This window comes from Chrysochloris asiatica, unplaced genomic scaffold (assembly GCF_000296735.1).
Source record: "Chrysochloris asiatica unplaced genomic scaffold, ChrAsi1.0 scaffold00021, whole genome shotgun sequence".
Taxonomy (NCBI): domain Eukaryota; kingdom Metazoa; phylum Chordata; class Mammalia; order Afrosoricida; family Chrysochloridae; genus Chrysochloris; species Chrysochloris asiatica.
Window position 1 is genome coordinate 5,527,509 of NW_006408539.1, and position 20,984 is coordinate 5,548,492.

General features: G+C 38.8%; 1 protein-coding gene across 1 annotated transcript in view; it reads left to right on the forward strand.

Annotated features, from left to right (window-relative positions):
• Nucleotides 1-20,984, forward strand: part of DCC (deleted in colorectal carcinoma) — a 1,585,944-nt gene that overhangs the window by 1,520,045 nt on the left and 44,915 nt on the right. Inside the window, exons 26-27 of the mRNA XM_006837499.1 lie at nt 6,767-6,928; nt 18,437-18,649. Coding sequence (XP_006837562.1) covers nt 6,767-6,928; nt 18,437-18,649 — 375 coding nt within the window. The remainder of the gene's footprint in view (nt 1-6,766; nt 6,929-18,436; nt 18,650-20,984) is intronic.

A 20,984-nucleotide genomic window follows, 5' to 3' on the forward strand; every position in this document is an offset into this window, starting at 1 on the left:
GTAGCCCCATTTTAGGTATTCCAATCAGTTATAGGCAGAAGATGGACTTACAAGCTTTCTATGGTGATATTTCTGGCTATTCCTTTCTCTCCCCGTCAAGTGTCTATTTTATAGTGTTATGCCAGGGAAACCAAGATTCAAAAGACAACCAAGTATCTTAACATTATTCCCCTCCTTTTGCCCATTCCAACCATGTCTCAATCCCTGTATCCCAGAGCCCTGTTGTTCCAAGCTTGTGCATACACAGAGTTCTGGCTTTTAAAGAAGGTTTTTTCTTTGTTGGCTCTGAGTAAAGGTCCTTGCTTCCTGTTAGCATCTGTAGGCCAGGATTCCTTGGAGGTCTCCATCCATCTTGGCATCAATCCTTCCCTCAGTCTAGGAGCTTCACAGTGTAAGAGCCCTAGGTTCAAAGGACAAAACATACTATAGGTTCTTTTATCTTGATGGCAGTAGGTCCTTCTTTCTTTACTCTAGTTCCTTTCCTTTTATCTGTTATAAAATAAAAGGGGTTGCATGCCAGACCCTGAGGCATCTCTGGTAAATGGGGTCAGGGAAGTTGTAGGAATAAGGGTGTTATTGTGAAGTGCCGTCAGGTTGGCTCCGACGCATAGTGACCCTGTATAGGAATTCCAAGGGGTGGCTGGTATGTTTGAACAGTCGACCAATGCTTATCCTACAGTGCTACACCAAAACTCCCCACCCTTAATCCTCTTATTGGTTTATTGCATCAAATCAAATAATGGGGGAAAGCTACATCTCAACTGCCAAACCACTAAGAATGCTGGCCCAGTCAAATTGACATAAAACCTTTATCTTCATAGGTATTATTCAGTTTCCATGTATTTGATATTTTTACCTTGATCTTCCTTTTGTTGATTTGTAATTTTATAGCATTGTGATCTGACAAGAGGCTTTGTAATATTTCAATGTTTTAAACTTATTGAAGGTTGTTGTGTGGCCTAATATGTGTTCTGTTATGGAGAATGTTAATTGTGAACTAGGATAGTGTATGTACTATTATTGGATGGCATGTTCTGTATGTGTCCATGAGGTCTAATTGGTTTATTGTGTTATTTAAAATTTCTGTATCTTTGCTGATTTTGTTTCTAGTTCTGTCCTTCATTGGGAGCAGTGTATTACAGTCTCCTGTGGGTTTATACACTAGAATGCAATGTCGGTTTGAACCACAAGATCAACGGTTCAAGCTCAACAGAAAGCTATATAGGGTCATTATGAGTCGGAACTAACTCTACAACCCTTAACAACAATAACAACACTATTATTGTAAGAGTCCTGATGTGGCACTATAGGTTAAGAATTGGATGGCTAATTCAAAGGTTGGAAGTTCAAACCCATCAGCTGTTCCTTGGAAACTGTATACAACACAAGTGTAATTGTGTATTTGTTTATTTATCTTTTTAATCTGTTAAAGGTTATGTATATTGGGAGTCTTTCATTATTTACATGGCTACTTATTATGGTTATGTTCTCTTGTTGGATTGACCCTTTAATCATTATATAATATACCCTCCTTTCAGTTTTGCTAGTTTTTGTAATAAAGTCTATTTTATCTCAAATTAATCATGCCACTTCTGCTTAGGGATGATCTTACAATTTGGCAGTCAACCACAATGACTATGCAATGATCCATTTTAATCAGCAAAATAGCTGAAATAATTAAATTGACTGCCTTATAATTCAGTGATTTTAGTTGTTACATACAGACTTAATGCTGTTTTATGGCTCTTATTGACTGATGCATTCTAGACATCATTATTGTTATTACAAAATTGCTTAAAAATTTTGTGGAAAAAATCTAGTCTCTTTCAGTTCTACTTTTCCACGATCTTTTGGAAGCCTCCTCAGATTTTTATAGGCATAATAACTATACACCTTGGGAAACTATGTAATACATAAAGTCATTTAAAAAGTTTCCAGTGGGATATAATGAGGGATTAAAAAAAATAAAATCTTCTATAAAATCTTACTTTAAAATTGCTTAAAAAATATTAAGGGCCTGTTTCTAAAATATTAAAGGTCTGTCTATGAGGGACACAAACAGTAACGTAACCTCTTAAGGAACTTACAATCAATTTGTTTAGTGTCTGACTGGACTCTCTGACTCTTCGTAAAAGTTCCTTTGTCCTTTTTCCGGAGTCAGTTTATATTTTTATATTTTTACAGATCCATAAGTTGTACCTTTAGACTACTTAGTCTCAAATATTTGTCCATCTTTTCTCAAATAATTTTGAAAAACTATATATTCCTTTGCATATTTTCATTTTAACTCGTAAAACATTTTGCAAAAAATTGGAACTGTAAAAGTTGTAATTTTCTGACATATAACTTAAAAAAAAAGCCAAACATCAAAGTACCATGGCAATTTGACATTCACACTGTAGGATAAGCAGTGGACTGCAAACCACAAGATCACTGGTTCAAGTCCATCAGCTGACCGGAGGAAGAAAGATGAGGCTTTCTGCACTTGGAAAAACGTGCAGTCTTGAAAATCCTATACAGGTTCACTATGAGTCAGAACTAACTCATCTGCTCTTAGCAACATTGTTGTTGTTAAGTGCGATAAAGTCGGTTCCGACTCATAGCAACCCTGTATAGGGTTTCTGAGGAGCAGCTGGTGTGTCTGAACCGCCTCTCTTGCAGTTCAAACTGACCTTTATACAAGGAAGCTCTACTCTAAGAGAAAAATGTATCTTCAACCATTTTTCTCTTTTAAGTACTATCTCTAATTCACATTCCTCACAGAATACTATATAAATGTAATATATATTTATAATTGAGGGACTTTAATTATTTTTGTTGTCCTGGCATGGTACTGTAGGATAAGTACTGGACTGAAAATTCGGTTTGATAAGCAAGGTTGGCAGTTCAAACTCATTAGCTGCTCCTCAGAAACCCTATACAGGGTTGCTATGAGCCAGAACCAACTGCACAACACTTTCTTTTTTTTTTTTTTGTAACTTATTTTTGTAAGCTATGGTTTTATTTCTTTTTCTTTTTTTTTTTTTTTTTAATTTTGTGACCATAGTTAAAGTTGTAAAGTGCTCTCGAGTTGGTTCTAGGCCATAGCAACCCTGTATAGGAATCTTTGCAGGATCAGAAAGCTTCATCTTTTTCCTGCTGAGTGGCTAGTGGCCTCAAACCTTTGACCTTGTGATTCACAGTCCAGTGCTTATCCTCTAGTGCTGCTGTGTTCCTATTGTAACCATAGTCTTTAACTTTGTTTTTTGTCTGTATTCAGTTAACATTATAATTACTATCTCTGTCCTGTTATGTACAAAGTAATATTTTTAGGGATATAGTGACTTACGGGACTTTTGTCCAATATTTTCATATGTCCAAGGACGATTGCTAATCATTGCACAAATTGCATCCCAATATTTCTTTTATTTTTTCTGTAAACACTAAGGAACCTTATTTGCATGTATGGATGGATGAAGCTTCCAGTGAGGAAAGAGTTGTGACAATCACTCAGTTATGTAAATTCCTTCCAAATTACATCCCCAAATCACATTGGGAAACCTCACTCCAAGTGATTTCAAATAATCTTTCAAGTAACAACTAGATAAACTTTCCTTCAATTATGCTAGAGAAAAAGTTGAAAACCACTTTACTTTTGAAAGTATTTGTTATTTATTAGAGTTATTTGCTTTCTAATTTTCTGGGAAGTACACCACTAAAAAGCTTTATCAAAACTTACTAAATAATTCTAATGTAAGCCTGGGTTTTCGCTTAGTGGCACCGGTGTAACACAGGACATTAAGACAAGATTGGAAAAATTGAAATATCACCTAATTTGGGGTGAAATGCATTTATTGTATTAAATGATTTATAATTTTGTAAATTCAATTTATGGAAAACATCTGCGATTTGACCTACTTAGTTGTTCTCATTGTCAAGCCAATCAGCCAAAACTTTCCACATGGAAAAGTCTGACTTTATTTTTCAGTTCAGTTAAATATGTTCACTTGCATTTCAATAGAAATATACTGAAAAATAGACTCTGAAAATGCAGCTTTGAAGTTAGTTTACTAGAGCAGTGTTGTTTGTTTTTAAGTTTTATATATTTAGTATAATTCATTTATCTCCATTTTAGGTTAGAAAAATAACAACTCTGCATGTTTCTCTTATTTAATTTACAATAATGCCATGCTATTTGTATATCTATTTAGATACTTATGAAATGAATTTGATAAATGAATAAAGCTTTTCCCTAGATAAAGTTGCATGGAGATTCATGGTGAAATCTAGCGATAGGTTTTGTTGTTGCTATAAAGTGCTGTTAAGTCGGTTCTGAATCATAGAGACCCTGTATAAAGTTTCCAAGGAGTGGCTGGTGAGCTTGAACCCCTGACTTTGAAGTTCACATGACTTTACAGTCAAGCATATTAACCCACAGCATCATAATTAAATAAAAATAAGCTGTATACCTGAAATGACTTCATTAATGTCATAGATATAATGGCCAAACTTTTGTTGTGTATCCAATGAGACAGCGTATATCCAAACTGCTCATTCCAGTAGCTGGTTTCAATTTTATTTTTCACTAAAAAGTTGTTGTTAAGTATATCAAATTCTGACTCATAGTGATACTGTGTAGGGTTTCCAAGGAGCAGCTGTTGAGTTTGAACTGCCAACTTTTTAGTTCAGGGGTTATCTTACAGGGCAACACCAGGAAATACTAAATATTCTACATGACTATAAAAGATGCTGATTGGCTGTAACTTTAATAACTATTTCATAATACAATTTAAATAAATAGGTATTAAATAATGAAATTGAATAATATGCTCTAGAAAAAGAAAGGAGCTCTGGTAGCATAGTGGTTACGATTCAGGCTGCTAATCTCACGGTCAGCAGTTTGAAACTACCAGCGGTTCCATGAGAGAAAGATGAGGCTTTCTGCTCCCATAAAGATTTACAGCCTCGGAAACCCTGTACAGGGTCGCTATGAGTCAGAACTCCATGGCACATAACAACAATAACAACAAACCTAAAAGAAATCATGTAAGAGTTTTATGTGGGTTTCATCCAGTATAATTGCAAAATTTGGTATTTTGGTAAACAGTTGTATATAAAATACTCACTGTCACTCACATACATTGATTTGATGTTTGGCTGTACCTTCATTCTATATAAAGAAAAATCTTTAGCAGTACTGAGAATGACCATTGCATTTCTCTCCCCAGACGTTCTCTACAGCAACACATTCTTTCACAGAATTAAAGGGAAATCCAATTTTATATAATAGATCTGATTTCTGAATAAGCTAATATTTTTAATGCTATGGTTCATTATTAACAGGAAAAAAATAAGATAAAAACAATCTCAAAAGCAGGAAGACTTAGGAAGGCTTTATGGTAGCTTGATTAACCATTCTTTTGTTTGGAACCTAGTGGGTCTTTAAAAATCCTGGATAATGCTCCGCATTAAGATACCTAAGGAGAGCAAACTGCCTTCCAAGACTAAGACTCAAGAGGAATACATGACCAGGCATGCAGTCTGGCTGGTGACCACATTGGTCACTGATAAGGAGAAGAGGGGGCAAAAAAAACAAACAATGAAGTTGGGATCTAAATCTGACCACATTCAATAGACTCCTTTGAACCTGGGAGGAGACCTGGATGACCAGCAGTATGGCAAGACCTGTAGACTCCTGGACCCAGAGGCAGTGACATGGCCACAGAGGACTAGAGCAGAGAATGAAGCGTCCAGCTGATATGAAGTGTGGGGAGATGCACAAGAACACCCATACTTGCAGATAGTACCCACTTGACCTGGCTTCGATGGCTGGATGATCAGAACTCGACTAGAAGAAGAAAGAAGAGGGAGGAAAAAAAAAAGAGAAGAGTAACCCACTACAATCTGATAAACTTTACCTATACGTATGGATGTAGTAGCTCAAAAAAGGGAACAAATCTTTACAGCAAGGATCCCTTCCACCCCCATGGTACATAGGGGTTGACAGGGATGGGCTACTTAGACACTGGTTACCCCAAATTGGTGGGTGGGGGGACGGCTATAAAGGCAAGAAGTGACTGGCTTACAAGCTTTCAAGAGGGAGCCTAGTTCCCAATGGAGCAGGGGTAGGTAGAACCTCCACTGAATGATTTCCAATCTGTTGGGACCAGGCTAATAAAAAGAAATGGGGATAAGACTCTTGTGGTACAATAGTGAATAATTGCCATCAGGACTGCCTGTGAGGGCCGGAAATGTAGAGGTAGATGTTTTTTGACAAAAGGAGGGGAGTGATTGATTTTGTAGCGTAGGAGCAGAGGTCCCTGGGACCATCAAGTGAGAAGAGCGGAGAGCATGACCCTACCCAGAGAGGCAGTGAAGCCAGGCATGGACACAGAGATGATGACGTGGACAGATGGAGTTTACTGGGGACACGGGACTCAGGGAGGGAGAGGGGCTGTGTGCTGACAGCCGGGGGTGGGGAGGCTGTGGGGTGTATCCTTTGGTTATTTGATGATGTATGGAGGGGATTGTAATCATTGCAATGAAACAAAATACGATAGGATGGATGTGAAGCTGATGTTCTCCCATGTAAACCCACATAATTCACAATAAAAACTTTTAAAAAAAAAAAAAAAAAGGATACCTGAGGAGTGGAAAGAGAGGTAAGGGAAGCTACATGATGATATGAAAAGTATGCATGCACTTGAAGTTCTAAAAATTTACCATTTCTGTTTTGCTCGTTAGCTGGACACATAAAAATGAAATATTCAACATCTTTGTTTTGCAGCTGTCGTGAGTGCCATCCCTGTGCCAACCCTGGAAAGTGCCCAGTACCCAGGAATCCTCCCATCTCCCACGTGTGGATACCCTCACCCCCAGTTTACTCTCCGGCCTGTGCCATTCCCAACACTCTCTGTGGACCGAGGCTTTGGAGCAGGAAGAAGTCAGTGTAATGCATTTTCCTTTCTTTGAAATAAGAACAAATGAATAATACCAAGAATGCCTTATCAACTATGTTGTACATCTATAAAAAAATTAATTGGCCAAAAAAAAAGTCATGTCAAACATGTAGCATTCTGACCTCCTTGTTCCTAAGAAAGTTTAATATGATCTGACTATTAAAATGTTCTTTTCCAACCTAGCTAGCCCTTTGGATTCCACTCAGATACTATTGGGTGAATTTTCTAGAAATCTTCTTCTATAGTGCACACCACTAACAGTAGGTTGGGAAACAGGTCAAGTTGTTGCTTAAAATAGTGATGCAGTCAGTGGTTAAAACTAATAAATCCTGTTACCTAGAAAGTTAATAATCAACTGACTGTCTTTCAACATATTCTTATTTGTGCTGTTTATATTTAAATATATCTCACTGATTCCTGACTAACCAATACTTCAATGAATGCTTTTACTTTCTTTCACTAAATCAGTTAATTTTCCTTTTTAAGAACTAATTATTGGAACAAAGATTTATGGGATACTATTTCATTTGCTTGAAGGAACAGAGGAATGGAGACACTCAAGTTATTATGACCACCGTGATACTTTCTTCTGTGCCATTTGATTTTTTTTTTCCCCAAGCACAGCATTTTTAAATCGGTTTTATGGCTTCCATCTCTTAGTTAAGAACAGGTGACTCAGCAACTCATGTGAGATAGGATGTTTTGTAATAGATAAGATAGTAACAGAAATAAAATATATTTGTGAGGTAAGCTGTATTTTTCCCAGCCCAACAGGGACAGGTCTGAGGAATCATAAATCGTCTAGATGTAGCAAGGTTAAAATTAAAAGGCATCAAAAATCTGCCAGGGAGAATTAGATTTATTTTCCCTTTCCTCAAGGCATGTCATGTCTACAGAATAGAGCTGTGTGCAAAAAGTCAAGGAAAAATAGACCCCCAAATAATATTCAAGGGAATCAAATGAGGAAGATGCAGAAAGCTTGACAACCTAATATTCTCCAATGCCAAGACTACTATAAACGTAATTCTAGTCAAAGATCTTCGGACTCACAAGTTCCTTCTTCATTTCTGAAATGTCCTCGTCAAAGCAAAAAGAGAGAATTTTGAGTTTTAGTGCAGTGTTTTCTTATTGGTGCATTGTCTACTACTTTCATTTGATTTGTCTCTATCCTTGAACTTTATAAGGAAGTATAAGAAGAATCTATAGAATGACCTAGATCTGATCACTCCATCATAATTGATAAAGCTTCAGATTGATAATGTTGTTGTTGTTAAATGTCACTGAGTCTGTACCGATCCATTTTTGTCAGTGACCCGGTATAGGGCGTTCCGGGAAGCAGCTGGTAAGCTTGAACAACTGACCTTGCAGTTCAAACCAACTTTGCAGTCCAGTGCATTAACCCACAGTGCCACAACAAGACTCCTCAGATTGATACTAGACTGCCCAAAGTTCAATATATATATATATTTTTTAATTAGGAACTAGCTTTTAAAACTTTTTTCATGATGTTTTCTTATATTATTATCTCACTTTTTGATAGTTCTGTTCTCTCTGAAAATTATTCATGTAGGTCCAATATTTCATGTACTCTTTCATTTTCCTCAAGGTGGTGTAGTATGCAACACTGTCTTCCAGTGAATCATGAGGAAAAGGATTTCCAAAGTTGAAATCCAATTTAAAAGAAAAAGAAAATAATACACAAGTTTAGAAATAAATTTGATCTGTAGTTAAAACACTTTTAATAGTTTTTCTGTTTGGCTGGTTGGTTCATTTCCTTAACAGCCACACCAGTAATCCTCTTTAAAAGTAAGAATTATTAAATAGAGACACTAACAATTTTTAAGAATCACTGGTGTGGCACTATAGGATAAGCACTGGACTGCTAAATATAACTAACACTTTGCTTTGAGTTTGTTGTATTGTGGTGGCTTCTATGTTGCTGTAATTCTGGGAGCTATGCCACAGGTATTTTAAATACCAGGAGCATCGTCTATGCTGGACCAGGTTTAGCTGAGCTTCCAGACTAAGACAGACTAGGAAGAAGGAGGGACAGACTACTTCCAAATAGTCACTGAGAACCTTATGAATAGCAATGGAACACTGACAGCACCAGAATATTGACTATTGAAACACAATGAAGAGCACCAGAATATTATCACATATAATTCCAGAAGATGAACCCCTCAGGTTGGAAGGGTCTCCAAACATGACTGGGGAAGAGCTACCTCCTCAAAGTAATGTTGACTGTGATGACCGAAATGGAGTAAAGCTTTCTGGACCTTTGTTTGCTGATGGGGTACAACTTAAAAAGAAGAGAAACAATTGTAAATATCCATTAATAATCAGAACATGGAATGTGCAAACTATCAATCTAGGAAACTTGAAAGTGAAGGTGTCAACAATGAAATGGGATGCATGAACATTGATATCCTAGGCATTGTGAGGTGAACTGTACTGGTATTGACCCTTTGAATCTAACAATCACATGGTTTATTATGCTGGAAAAGAAAATTGAAGAGGAATGACATTGAATTCATCATCAAAAAGATCATTGCAAGATCTATCTTGAAGTACAATGCTGTTTGTGATAGCATAATATCAATATACCTACAAGGAAGATCAATTAATATAGTTATTCAAATTTATACCCACTAAAGCCAGTGATGATGAAATTGAAGAATCCAGTGCTGTGAGTTAATGCACTACACTGCAAGGTCAGTGGTTGAAGCTCCCAGCCATTCCTCGGAAACCGTATACAGGGTTGCTGTGAATCAGAATAGACGTGATCGCACTTAACAACAACAACAACCAACTTCTTCAGTCTCGAACAGGCAATTAAGATGTATTGACAATTACTGGCAATTGGAATGAAAAGGTTGGAAACAAAGAGGAAGGATCAGTAGCTGGAATATATGGCCTTGGTGATAGAAATAAAGTTGTAGATAGCATGATAGAATTTAGCAAAACCAATGACTTCTTCATTGCAAATATGTTTTTTAAACAACATGAAAGATGACTAAACGCACGAACCTTACCAAATGGAATACACAGAAATCAATTTGACTACATCTGTAGAAGAGGCCATAGAAAAACTCCTTATCAACAACCAAAACAAGGCCAGGGGCAGACTGTGGCTCCTTTGCAAATTCAGGCTGAAGCTGAAGAAAATTACAATAAGTCCACAAAAGTCAAAATATGACCTTAAACATATTACACCTAAGTTTAGAGATCCATCTGAAGAACAGATTTGATGGATTCAATACTTGTTACCAAAGACCGAAAGAACTGTGGAATGGCATTAAAAACACCATAAAGGAAGAAAGCAAAAGGTCATTATCATGACAAGAAGGAAGCTAAAGTTCAAAATGGATGTCAGAATAGATTCTGAAACTTGCTCTCCAACACAGAGATGCCAAAGCAAATGGAAGAAATGAGGAGATGAAAGAGCTGAACAGAAAAATTTCAAAGGGCAGCTCAAGAAAACAAAGTCAAATATTATAATGCAATGTGAAAAGACCCGGCATGAGAAAACCAAATTGGAAAAACATTCAGCATCTCTTAAGGTGAAAGAGCTGAAATGCAAGCCTTGACTTGCAATATTGAAGTATTCAATGGGCAGAATATTGAATGAGACAGAAAGCATCATAAGAAAATGGAAGGAAAACACAGAGTAACTGTACTAAAAACAAATGGCTGATGTTCAGCCATTTCTAGAGGTAATATATGATCAAGAGCCAATGATACTGAAGGAAGAAGTTCAAGGTACACTGAAGGCTTTGACAAAGAACAAGGCTTCTGGAACTGATGGAATACAAATTGAAATATATCAACCAAATGAGACAGCACTGGAGGAAATCAATATGTATGCTGAGAAATGTGGAAGACAGCTACCTAGCTAACTGATTAGGAGAGATCCAATTTGTGCCTGTTCTAAAGAGAGATGACCCAATGGAATGTGAAAAACATTGGATAATATCATTAATATCGCATGCAAGTAAAATTTTGCTAACAGTAATTCCAAAATGACTGCAGCAGTACCTTGATAGGATGCTTCCAGAGGTTCAGGCCGAATTTAGATGGGGACATGGAACTAGGGATATCATTTCTGATGTCAGGCAGATCTTGGCTGAAAGCAGAGAATACCAGAAAGATGTTTACCTGTGCTGTACTTACTATACAAAAGCTTTTGATTGTATAGATCACAACAAGCTATGGACAACATTGCAGAGAATGAGTATTCTGGAATAGCCAAAATGCTCCTTGGAAGCCCCAATGGCCAGACTTCATCTCTCATATGTTGGGCATCTTATAAGGAGCAACCAGTCTCTGGAGAAGAACATCATGCTTGGTCAGTGAAAAAAAAGGAAGACCTCCAATGAGATGGATTGGCACAGTAGTAGCAGCAATGGACTCATGTGTAGCAACAATTGTGAGATTGGCACAGGAGTGGGTAGTGTTTCATTCTATTATGCATAAGGTCACTATGTGTCAGCACTCAACTGCACCTAACAAGCTAGCCACAAGGTCAGTGTTTCAAGCCTACTAGTTGCTCCTTAGAAACCCTATACAGGGTTGCTACAAGTCAGAACTGACTAGAAGGTAATTAACAATAGCAACAAAAGGTACTTAACAATAGCAACAAAAACAGACTTGTCATCTAAAATGACAAGGCAGTGCCATTCTATTCCTGTCCAAGATTTTATAGATGATTTAAAAAAATACATTCAGTCACTAATCAAGTTGTGTTTTTTTTTTTTTTTTAATCAAAGCTATATTCTGGTATAACGCTGTGGATCAGCAGTGGACTGTGAACTGCAAGGCCAGCAGTTCAAACTCACCAGCTGCTCCTTGGAAACCCTACACAGGGTTGCTATGGGTTGAAACTGACTTGACCGCATTTAACAACAACAATACTCAATATAAAAAGGAATTGAAACTAATATATTTCCGAGTGAATGCAGAGAAGAAGAAGAAGAAAAGCAACTTAAGTTTCTCTTTTCTAGGAATCTAAATATTCTCTAAATCACTGCCAGAAACATTTAACCTCTAGTCCTTCGGTATCCATTTCTAAATGCCTTGGAGAACACTAAACGTCGCTATTCTCTCTCAAGCAGAAAACATTTCATGACTCTGGGTGGAGATGTCTTATTAGTCACCTTGAGAAACAGAGAAAGACACACGTAGGAAAAGGGAAGTTTGACTTTGCCAAGTGCATTGACTCTCTTTCTTCTAATGTTGTCTGAAAGAATTTGAGTTTTTCAGAAGATGAATCACTAAAGTTCTGCCCCAAAGATCTGCTGCTTCTCCAAGTCACAAAGCTGAATTTCTGTTCTCACCACAAGGAAAGGAAACATATGACAATTTCACTGTACACATTTGCTGACCCTTCAGTACAGATTTATAGAGTTAGGGCAGACCAGTGTTTACTTTTCCTAATAAGAAATGTCAGTTCTGCTCTTACCCTCAATAGGCAAATGACCTGTCCTTGTGGAACAACAAGGGTTGTGCTATTTTTTAAAACTTCAAAAGATAGGTAGCCTTGAAATCTTGTAGATGCCTCATTTCTCCAAATCACTATGAAACTTGCACTCCAATTTCTCATCTTTGAAACAAATATATGGCAATGGAGAAGGTTAATGAGTGTATACCACTCAGTTTTAACATTTTCACTTCATGGGAAGAGTAGCCAACTCTCCCCATGTTATTTTTCTTCCCCAGTGTTCCCCCAAATTAGAAATCAACTGGCAGATGGAATTTGACCTTGATGGGAACAAGAGTGCTATAGAGTTCATGGATTTCTCTCTAGAGTCTTTTCAAAAATCCAAGCTGGGAGGACCTGTGAATCTCCAGGATCAGACAGCACATTGCTGTTCTCTAAGATGAATGAGTGAATTGGATTTCTAGAGATGCACATGTCTTAAAGTCTCTGCTTAGAATTATTGGTGTGCTATATTTCTTTCAAATACTTTAGGATAAAAGGAAAATTCTCATTTCCTTTTTTGCCAGATATTCTGTAGCAATTATTTATGTGTGTTGACATTAATTATTATAAAGTGCCTTGAGATTTGACTCTGCTGTGTAATTGTATGCTATTTGAACAATGAATTCGGATTATTTTATCCTTTGAAAACGAGTGCCTTGTCAGCATATATTTGATTTTCACTCTACCCTCTGAATTGCAGAGGAGGTTGCATTTGGTAGGTGAAAGGAGGTTTTCTTTGCGCTTCAGAGCTTTCATCACAGCTAAATGTCATGCCACTGAGCCTATTTGTTACACCTAGATGTCCTGAAGCTCAGGCTTGATCTGGTCAAATTGGCTTATCTGAAATGAGGACATTTCTCTGGTAAAGCAGTTGCTATTGTGTTTAAGTGTTTTCATGGCCCTAAATGTTAGTGTCATTGGAGAAAGAGATCATGTTTGGTAAGGTGGAGGGACAGAGAAAAAGAGGCAGACCCTTCAACGAGATGAATTGGCAGAGTGGCAGCATCGATGGACTCAAGCATGGCAACAATTGTGAGGTTGGCCCAGGACTGGGCAGTGTTTCATTCTGTTGTGCATAGGGTTGCTAGGAGTTGGTACCAACTCAATGGCACCTAACAACAACAACAAATGTCAGCCAGGTCTGAAAAGCATTTGTTTTGCTCTACTTAAAATCTAAGAAAGGTGAGATTCTTCGGCAAGATGGTGGAGTAAGCAGACTCACTGAGAGTACCCTCTTCAACAAAGACATGAGAGACCCACTGAAACAGACACAGATGACGATCCTAGAACCCTGAGCTTCAGAGAAGAGGACAAAGAGGTGGACTAAGTAACAACTGGAAGACGAAGCGGAAAGGAGCAGGGAGAGTTAAAACGGGTGCGCTATGGGCTGGCGCTGAGCAGCAGGGCATGGGTGTCTGGAGATTTTGCAAGTGGCTGTTGATACAGTGGCCTGCAGGTACATGAGTCAGCTGGAGGTGAGCGGTAAGTTGATATAGTTCTCCCTTGTTTGGGAACCCTTCTGGCAACTGGGCGTGGCCATTCCTGCCTTTGTTGTTGTTGTCATGTGCCATCGAGTTGGAACCGACTCATAATGACCCCATGCACAGCAGAATGAAACAATGTTTGATCCTGGGCCAACCTCACTACCGCTGTCACACTTGAGTCCATCAATGATGCCACCTGGCTGATCCATCTCGTTGGGGGTCTTCCTCTTTTTCTCTGACCCTCCACCCTACCCAGCATGACATCCTTCTCCAGCGACTGTTTCCTCCGGACAATATGTCCAAAGTAGGAGAGACGAAGCTTAGCCATCCTGGCCTCCAAGGAGCACTCTGGCTGCACTTCTTCCAAAACAGATCTATTGGTTCTTTTGGCAGTCCATGGCACCCTCAGTATTCTCCTCCAACACCACAACTCAAAGGCATCAATTCTTCTACGATCCTCCTTATTCACTGTCTAGCTTTCGCATCCATATGAGGCTATTGAAAATTCCTGCCTTTAGCTAATCCAATTGTTAATAGCCCCCCCTGCTCCTCAGCTGCCTCTGTTCTGCCTGGGATCCATGCCTCTTTGGTCTCTACCACATCTACCAGGAGCCAGGTGGAGAAAGCCTGAGAATGAAATATAAATAGGACACCACCATGTCTCAGAGAAAACAAGCAATTGCAATTTACATAAAGACGCAAGAGAGCGCCTCAAACAAGTGATCAAAATACAACCTCAGAAATGATATTGGAACTACCTGATAAGGCATTTAAAAGAATGTTAATTAAGCAACTTCAACAGATTGTGAGAATGATGGAGAAAACTAGAGATGAAATGAGGCAAAACATAGACAACACTATGGAAAAACTCAGGAAACAAACTGCCAAAATAATTGAACAAGTGGGAATTATACAAAATCACTAATAAGAAAGCCAGAAGATTAACAGTAAGACTCAGAAATAAATAATCCACAGAAAGGAGAAAGAAATAGAATTGAATCAACGGAAAGCCATGTTGCTGAGCTGGAAGAAAAATCTCTCTGTATTCATTTGCTAGAGGAACAGTCAGAGGAAAGAATAAATACATCCAAAGAAAATCTAAGATTTAAGTGGGTTACTGCCAAGAGGAATGCTAATCAAAAGGCTAATGCAATGTTCAAACTCTCTAGTCACTCCTTGGAAACCTATGGTCACTATGAGTGGGTATTAACTCTATAGCACTTAGCAACAAAAACAAATCAAGAGGAATCACATACATGCGATATGAATTCGAAAGCAGGAAGAGACCAAATAACCCATAGAAAATATTGTCCAAGAGTTGTTAGAAGAAAACTACTCTAGTATCATGAAAGGTGAGAAGACAGCAATTTAAGAAGCTAAATGCACTCCAAACATGATAGACCACAAGGGAAAAACACCAAGGCATATTATATTCAAAATTGCCAAAACCAGAGACAAGGTAAAAATCCTGAGAACACATCAGAAAAAATGAAAAGTTACATATAAAGGAGAACTAATTAGACTAAGCTCTAATTTCTCAGCCGAAACCATACAAGCAAGAAGACAGTGTAATGATGTATGTAAAACTCTGAAAGAAAAAAATTTCCAACTAAGAATCATTTTTTCCAGTAAAACTGTCCATCAAATATGATGGTGAAATTGGATCATTTTCAGAGAAGCAGAAATTAAGACAGTTTGTAAAAACCAGTCCAATCTTATAAAAAAAATAATAAATAAAGGAAATTCTTTGGACAGAGACTCAACAATAGCAGATAATACCCTTCGAGCACAAAGCATCTAGATGCAACCTACATACAGAAGTATGCAAAGTAAACCAGATCTATATGATGGAAAAGAGAGAACCAGAGATACGATTGCAACACAACAACAAAACATAAAGTAAGAAGAGGGAATATGTTGTTACAGAACTTCCAAATGAAGAGGAAACTAATTAGATTTCAACAAAAAAATACATAAATAAAAATAAACCAAACTGTAACCCTAAAAACTAGACCAAACTTACTCCTAACCCTAGTCCAGTGCATACCCTTAACACTAATCTTTGTTGTTGTTGTTGTGCCATCGAGTCGGTTCCGACCCATAGCGACCCTGTACAGGGTTTCCAAGGGTGTAAATCTTTACGGGAGTAGAAAGCCTCATCTTTCTCCCGCGGAGCGGCTGGTAGTTTCGAACCGCCGACCTTAAGGTTCGCAGCCCGATCCGTAACCACTACGCTACCAGAGCTCCTAATCTTAGCCCTCACCATATCCATAACAATAATGAAGATGGGTCCTGGTGTGAGCCTGGAGTATAAGCACTGGACCGCAAGGTCTGTTTCAACCACAAGGCCAGGGGTTCAAAACCACCAACAGCTCCCCAGAAACCTTATCACAGGGGACCTATGAGTCAGAACTGAGTGGATATTACTTCACAAAACAAGTCCAGACTAGAGTCTTGGTGGGTACTGTAGGTTAAACCCTGAACTGAAAACTGCAAGATGAGTAATTCAAACACACCAGTCACTCCTTGGAAATGCTATGAAAAGCCAACTGTTATTGTTAGGTGCCATCGAGTCAGTACCGACCCACAGCGACCATATGCACAGCAAAATGAAATACTGCCCGATCCTGGGACAGCACTTACAATGATGATTTGGAACCATCTCCATGGCATTCAACAACAGCTACAAAAGCAATTCCTGCCATTCAACCCTTCCCAAGAATCCTTTGGAACCTGTGAATTGAAGGAAGTCCTATCAAAGAGACCCAAATTATGGTAGACTTGTCCATGGGAAATACAGCAAAACTGGACTTGTGCGGTGATTTTCAAGGCCTGTGGTGCATGGGTCCCCGAAGTTGAGTGTTGACTAAAAGAATCAAATCTGTATTTGGACAAATAATCATGTGCCATTCTCTTCTTTTGACAGAATAAGTCCAGGTTAAAACCTGCATGATTTTTTTTGGTCTCTAAAGCTGTGTTCTCACCATCTCGCACATTTTGTAATCCTAACTGAATACAAACACACAAAAAAAGGTATTTTTCTGGAGATTTTGTATGCGTTCCCCCTCTCCCCCCCTTCTTCTTTAATAGAACTTCCTAGGCTAAGGATAAAGTAGGTGCTTTTGTTCAAGCTCCTCTTTGCCTCACAGTCTGTTTCTTTTGTTATCTTGCTTACATTTATTTTGAGGAAAGCTTTTCCCAAATCTCTGCCTACTTTCTGGCTCTTTTTCTGTTTGTCTTGGTCCAGTCATCAGCCTAGCCTGCATCTTCCCACCTCCATCTTTGAATGCAGTGAGCTCAGAGGCTGGTCACTGACCCAATTGGCTTCTAACTTCTGAATAAAACACAATAAGTTTTAATATCAAATACGTTTTGAAGCCACACTTCACTTCTGCATATCTTTAATATTGTGTTGATCTTTGTACCTTTAATCTCGACTCTCTGGAGCTTTGCCAGGTTTTCTTTTATCTTCTCTACCCTTTGCTGCCCTGAGAGAGTTGTCTCAAAATTATTTCACAAACTAATTATCTGGAAATATTTCTTGGTTGAAAATCCTCCTTGAAAAGTGAATTCTTATCTTTTATCACTGCCTTTTTTTTTCTCAATTTACCCAATATAACTTTCTTAAGAAATAGTCAGGCATACTCTTCTTGTTTTATTAACACTTACATCGACTCTACAGCTCTTTCCACATACAGTTTAACCTAGACCTGTTGACTTTGAACTTGAATGGATAATTAAAGTTGAGTCACGGTGTCCTTAGCATGAAAAATTACCTTGCCAATATTTCAGTCTGAGGCAAGTGTGTGCTCTGGAGACAAAGTGTGTCACCATATACAAAGCTGTCCAAATGCCCGTGGCTGTCTCAAATGACTATTCAAAATCTCTTAAACTACAGTAATCTAACCGAAAATTACAAGGTTTGTCACCAAAGAGGAAAAATTGCAATTCTACTTTCAGGCAAGTTGTTCCAGCAGAGTCATCTTTCATATAACTTTTTAGCTACATGTGCCTTAATTTTGTTATGGAAGATAATGATAGTGGTTATTATTTCCATCATTTTATTAGCATGCCTCTGAGCACCCAGTACCTCTGATTTGTTTGACAGTTGACATGGCCTGTTTAAATCATAGAACAATTGGCATATTGGCTGGTAGATAATAACACAGCTATAGCTGGGTTGGGTACATTGAATTTCATTGACATTGCTCCTTATGAAAGGAGAAATAACTCTTTTTTCTCACTTCATCACTTATGATTACAGGACCCAGACAGTTGAGGCAATATAGTTAGTGCTGAATATATTTTACTACTCTTCCTGAAAGCTAAACCCCTGTCCTGTCACATCTATTTCTACTGTTTAAAGGGAAGTTGCTATTATGTCCCATAGAAGAGGATGTTTATAACATGGCAGAGATATTGATCAGATCCTCACATCTTTCTATAAAAATGATTCAAGGGGCCTCCAGGGGACTTAGGGAAAACAAGCTTTGTTCTGAATTAAAGAATGGCTTTTCTTCTGTCCATTGCAGCGGTGAGTGAAGGACCAACCACACAACAGCCACCCATGTTGCCCCCATCTCAACCTGAGCACCCCAGCAGTGAGGAGGCACCGAGCAGAACCATCCCCACAGCTTGTGTTCGACCAACTCATCCACTTCGCAGCTTTGCCAACCCTTTGCTACCTCCGCCAATGAGTGCAATAGAACCGAAAGTCCCTTATACGCCGCTTTTGTCTCAGCCAGGTAATGTACCCATTTGCTCACATTGGAAGTTGGTGTATCACTGGTACCGCTACTTTAAGCACATCAGGGTGCTTGAGACGGCTGGGATGCGATGTCTTTTCAGTATTAAATGTTTGTCTCTGATGATTTGTACCTTAGTTTCTACCTTATAAATAACTGACTTGAGTGTTGTTGTTGTTGTTAAGTGCCATCAAGTCGGTTCCGACCCATAGCGACCCTGTACAGGGTTTCCGAGGGTGTAAATCTTTACGGGAGTAGAAAGCCTCATCTTTCTCCCACAGAGCAGCTGGTAGTTTCGAACCGCTGACCTTAAGGTTCGCAGCCCAATTCGTAACCACTACACTACCAGAGACTTGAGTGTAAGTAACTTCAATCCTTTGAAGAAATATCCACGAATCCTGGGTGGCACTGAATACAGGGCCTGGCAGAGTGGGATCTTCTCTGAAACACAAGGTCAGACAGTCATGCTTCATTTGATAAGAGGCAGATCCTCCAATCTAACAGAAGTCCACGTTGGTATTGGCAGCAGGTCTGCATCCCCCAAGCTCCTCTCTACATCCAGGGCACATGCATGTTTCATATACATTACAGGGAGTGTTGTTGTTGTTATGTGCCTCCAGTCGGTTCCTATTCATAGCAACCCTCTTTAGCATTTCTGAGGAGTGAGTGGTGAGTTCCTATAACTCCAAGGTCTTTGCTAATGGAAGCAAAGAAAGTTTGAAACAAAATAATTATTTAGTGATATTTCTGTGTCAGGAGGTACTTGCCTACTGACTCTGGCTATTTTCTTTTCGCCACAAAGAAAAGTCTTGACTGAGACAGTAATTCAGGGTTGTTGTTGTTAGGTGCCATCGAGTCAGTGCCGACTCATAGTGACCTTGAGCACAGCACAAGGAAACACTGCCCGATCCTGGGCCAACCTCACTATTGTTGCCACGCTTTGAGCCCATTGATGCTGCCACTTTGCCAATCCATCCCGCTGGGGATCTTCCTCTTTTACTCTGACCCTCCACGTTACCAAACATGATACCCTTCTCCAGGGACTGGTCCCTCCTGACAATATGTCGGAAGTATGAGAGAGGAAATTTGACCATCCTTGCCTCCAAGGGTAGATGTCAGGTTAATTGCAACTACTGTGTGGCACTGTAGGATAAGCACTGGACTGCTAACCACAATTTGGCCATTCAGATCCACCAGGCACTCCTTAGAAACTCTATACAGGATCATTTTGAGTCAAAACCAACTCCACGGCGCTTAGAAACAACAATAAGAACTAGCCCTTACTGAACATGTTTTGTTTGTCAGACAGGGAAAGTGCAGAAAACTTGTAACACCTCATTTGGTCCTTGCAATGCTGTGAGGTATTTACTGCTCTTATCCCATTTTATGGATAAGGACAGTGGTTCACAGAGATGTCAAGTAACTTCTTAAGTCTCTGGAGCCATGGGAGAGCCCTCCCTCCGTTAGCTACCTGGCTACTGCACTTCAAACACCGTTATTACTCATTTGTCAGTGGAGACTTGCATGCTGCTACCATACTGAACAGCTTGCAGACTAAGGCAAGCCAGGAAGCAATGCCTGACGACCCATTTTCCAAAATCAGCCAGTGAAAATCCCATGGATCAGAAGGTTCAGCATTTCATTTCACTGTGCACGGGGGTCACCATGTCAGGGGTCAACTCGGCAGCAGCAGACAGCAACAGCAATTTCAGTCTACACACCTTGGGAACAATGCATCTTTCCCCACTCATTTTTATTTCAGAAAGTATAGGCTTTTAAATTTTAGGAACTCATTCATACACCTCTGGTTATGGCTAACTTATTTAACAACAAAACCAAAGACATTTAAAAAAACACAACAACACCTGTTAATTTTTATTCTAGATTCAAAAAGAAAACATCTGAAATAATTTTAAGTGGAGCACATATGTTTAATGGGGAAGGGTAATAGGCTTAATTATTCAATATATTTTTTTAAAAAGACCAATTTTGTAGCATCAGAAACTAAACAGCTCCAGCACTTTATACTGCTACTCATTCTCTGTTGTTGTTAAGTGCCTTCGAGTCGGTTCCGACCCATAGCGACCCTATACAGGGTTTCCGAGGGTGTAAATCCTTACGGGAGTAGAAAGCCTCATCTTTCTCCCACGGAGCAGCTGGTAGTTTCGAACCGCTGACCTTAAGGTTCGCAGCCCGATTCGTAACCACTACGCTACCAGAGCTCCTTCTCTACTTGGAAGTAAAATGTCTGTTTGAGTGACAATGTTACACAAAAATTATACAAGAGAAAGAAGGCTGAAAATGAATGTCTCAAGGTTATTTTAAATAAATTTTT